This window comes from Rhinolophus ferrumequinum, chromosome X (genome assembly GCF_004115265.2).
Source record: "Rhinolophus ferrumequinum isolate MPI-CBG mRhiFer1 chromosome X, mRhiFer1_v1.p, whole genome shotgun sequence".
In the NCBI taxonomy this organism is placed as follows: Eukaryota; Metazoa; Chordata; class Mammalia; order Chiroptera; family Rhinolophidae; genus Rhinolophus; species Rhinolophus ferrumequinum.
The window spans coordinates 78,417,354-78,420,241 of record NC_046284.1 but is presented as its reverse complement, the minus strand read 5'-3'; the positions used below and the strand labels follow the sequence as shown (position 1 = coordinate 78,420,241).

The following is a 2,888-nucleotide window of genomic DNA, read 5'->3' as shown; positions in this document are numbered from 1 at the left end:
TTCCTATGACGTCATCCTGCAATTGACTTTTGTACGTTGATTTTGTAGCTGGCAACTTTGCGGTATTCGTTGATTGTTTCTAATAGCTTTTTGGTGGAGTCTTTAGGGTTTTCTATATATAGCATCATGTCATCTGCAAAGAGTGACAATTTAACTTCTTCATTCCCAGTGTGGATGCCATTTATTTCTTTCTCTTGCCTGATTGCTCTGGCAAGGACTTCCAACACTATGTTGAAAAGCAGAAGTGATAGAGGACAGCCCTGTCGTGTTCCTGAACGTAGAGCAAAGTGCTTCAGTTTTTTACCATTAATTATGAGATTAGCTGATGGTTTGACATATATAGCCTTTATTATATTAAGGCATTTTCCTTCTATACCTGTTTTATTAAGTGTTTTAATCATAAATGGATGTTGTATTTTGTCAAATGCTTTTTCTGTACCAATTGATATAAACATATGATTTTTGTCCTTTATTTTGTTTATGTGATGTATCACATTGATGAATTTGCAGATGTTGAACCATCCTTGTGCTCCTGGGATGAACCCCATTTGGTCGTGATGAATAATCTTTTTAATGCATTGTTGCATTCGATTTGCTAGAATTTTGTGTAGGATTTTTGCATCTGTAGTCATCAGAGATATTGGTCTGTAGGTTTCTTTTTTTGTGTTGTCCTTACCAGGTTTTGGTATTAGGGTAATGTTGGCATCATAAAAAGAGTTAGGGAGTACTGTCTCTTCTTCAATTTTTTGGAAGAGTTTGAGCAGGATTGGTATTAGATCCTGTTTGAAGGTTTGGTAAAATTCACTAGTGAAGCCATCTGGCCTGGACTTTTGCTTTTGGGAAGGTTTTGGATGACTGATTCAATTTCGTTACCGGTGATCGGTCTTTTTAGCTTTTCCAATTCTTCATGGTTCAGCCTAGGAAGTCTATATGTTTCTAAGAATTTGTCCATTTCTTCTGGGTTATTGAATTTGGTGGCTTATCGTCCTTCATAGTATTCTTGGATGATCCTTTGTATTTCTGTGGCATCGGTTAGAACTTCCCTTTTTTCATTTTCTAATTTTGTTAGTGTCTTCTCTCTTTTTATTTTAGTGAGTCTAGCGAAGGTTTTTTCAATTTTGTTAATCTTTTCGAAGAACCAGCTCTTTGTCACATTAATTTTTTCTATTGCATTTTTGTTCTGTATTTCATTTAGTTCTGCTCTGATTTTTTTTTTTTTTGACAGGAAGTAGTTTTTATTGTTGGGTGTAAAGAGGAGGCACTGCCAAGACTCATGAGTGTAGGGCCCGCCATTTGTCCAGGGGGCCACGATTAGGGATATATTTGACCCCACAGCCATCTGGGATGAGCTTTTTAGCCACCATGTCTTCAAACTCGTCCGCATTAAACTTAGTGAAGCCCCACTTCTTGGAGATGTGGATCTTCTGGCGGCCAGGAAACTTGAACTTGGCCCTGAGTAGAGCCTCAATCACATGCTCCTTGTTCTGCAGCTTGGTGCGGATGGACATGATGACTTGGCCAATGTGGACCCTGGCCACTGTGCCCTGGGGCTTTCCAAAGGCACCCCGCATACCTGTCTGGAGTCTGTCAGCCCCAGCACAGGATAACATCTTGTTGATGCGGATGACGTGGAAGGGGTGGAGCCGAACTCGGATGTGAAAGCCGTCTTTGCCACAGCTTTTCACCATGTACTTGTTGGCACAAATACGGGCAGCCTCCAGAGCTTCGGAAGAGAGCTGTTCATATTCATCTGACACCATGTGGCCACAGAGTGGGAACTCATCCACTTTGCCTTCTTCCGCCCCAGGTCAAAGATGTGGATCTTAGCATCAGGGACACCTCGACAGAAGCGAGACTTTGGATACGGCTTGTTCTTACAATAACGGTAACATCGGGCGGGGCGGCGGCCCATGGCGACACCAGGATCTTCAGTGGCGCACCGAAAGGAAAAGACTGCTCTGATTTTTATTATTTCCTTTCTTCTGCTGAGCGTGGGTTTCATTTGTTCTTCTTTTTCTAGTTCTGTAAGGTATAACGTGAGGTTATTTATTTGGGATTTTTCTTTGTTTCTTGAGATAGGCCTGTAATGATATAAATTTCCCTCTTAAAACTGCTTTTGCTGCTTCCCACAAGTTTTGGTAGGATATATTTTCATTGTCATTTGTTTCTATGTGTCTTTTGATCTCTACTCTAATTTTTCTTTGACCCGGTCATTCTTTTTGAGTATGTTGTTGAATCTCCATGTCTTTGTGGTTTTTCTTGGTTTCTTTTTGCCGTTGATATCCAATTTCAAACTCTTGTTATCAGGTTTAGTATGGTTTCTATCTTCTTGGTATGATTTCAATATTCTTAAATTTGCTGTGGCTAGTTTTTTGTCCCAATATATGGTGTATCCTTGAGAATGTTCCATGTACACTAGAAAAAAATGTATAGTCTCATGTTTTAGGATGATGTGCTCTATAAATATCAATTATGTCCGTTTCATCAAATATGTCATTTAGGTCTGCTATTTCATTATTTATTTTCTGTTTGGATGATCTATCCATAGCTGTCAATGATGTATTTAGGTCCCCTAGTATAATTGTGTTTTGGTCAATTTCTCCCTTTAGTTCTGTTAGTAGTTGCTTGGCATATTTCGGTGCTCCCTGATTGGGGGCATAAATACTGATGACTGTTATGTCTTCTTGTTGTATAGTCCCCTTTACCATTATGAAATGTGCGTCTTTGTCTCTTGCCACCTTTTTCACCCTGAAGTCTGTTTCATCTGATATCATTATGGTTACAGTTGATTTTTTCTGGATACCCTTTGCTTGAAGGGAGCACATATATCTTTATGGATAAATGTTGTCAGATTTTTTGGGTAGATACCCAGGAGAAGGATTGCTGGG

At 39.5% G+C, this 2,888-nt stretch overlaps 1 protein-coding gene across 1 annotated transcript; it reads right to left on the bottom strand.

Moving 5' to 3' along the window:
- Positions 1 to 1,206: 1,206 nt before the first annotated feature.
- On the bottom strand, positions 1,207 to 1,947 carry LOC117024145 (60S ribosomal protein L10-like). Its single transcript, XM_033109520.1, is given in 2 exon segments — positions 1,207 to 1,792; positions 1,795 to 1,947. Coding segments are annotated over 2 exon segments (639 nt in total). The 5' UTR covers positions 1,913 to 1,947; the 3' UTR covers positions 1,207 to 1,271.
- Between the last annotated feature and the right edge of the window lie 941 nt (positions 1,948 to 2,888).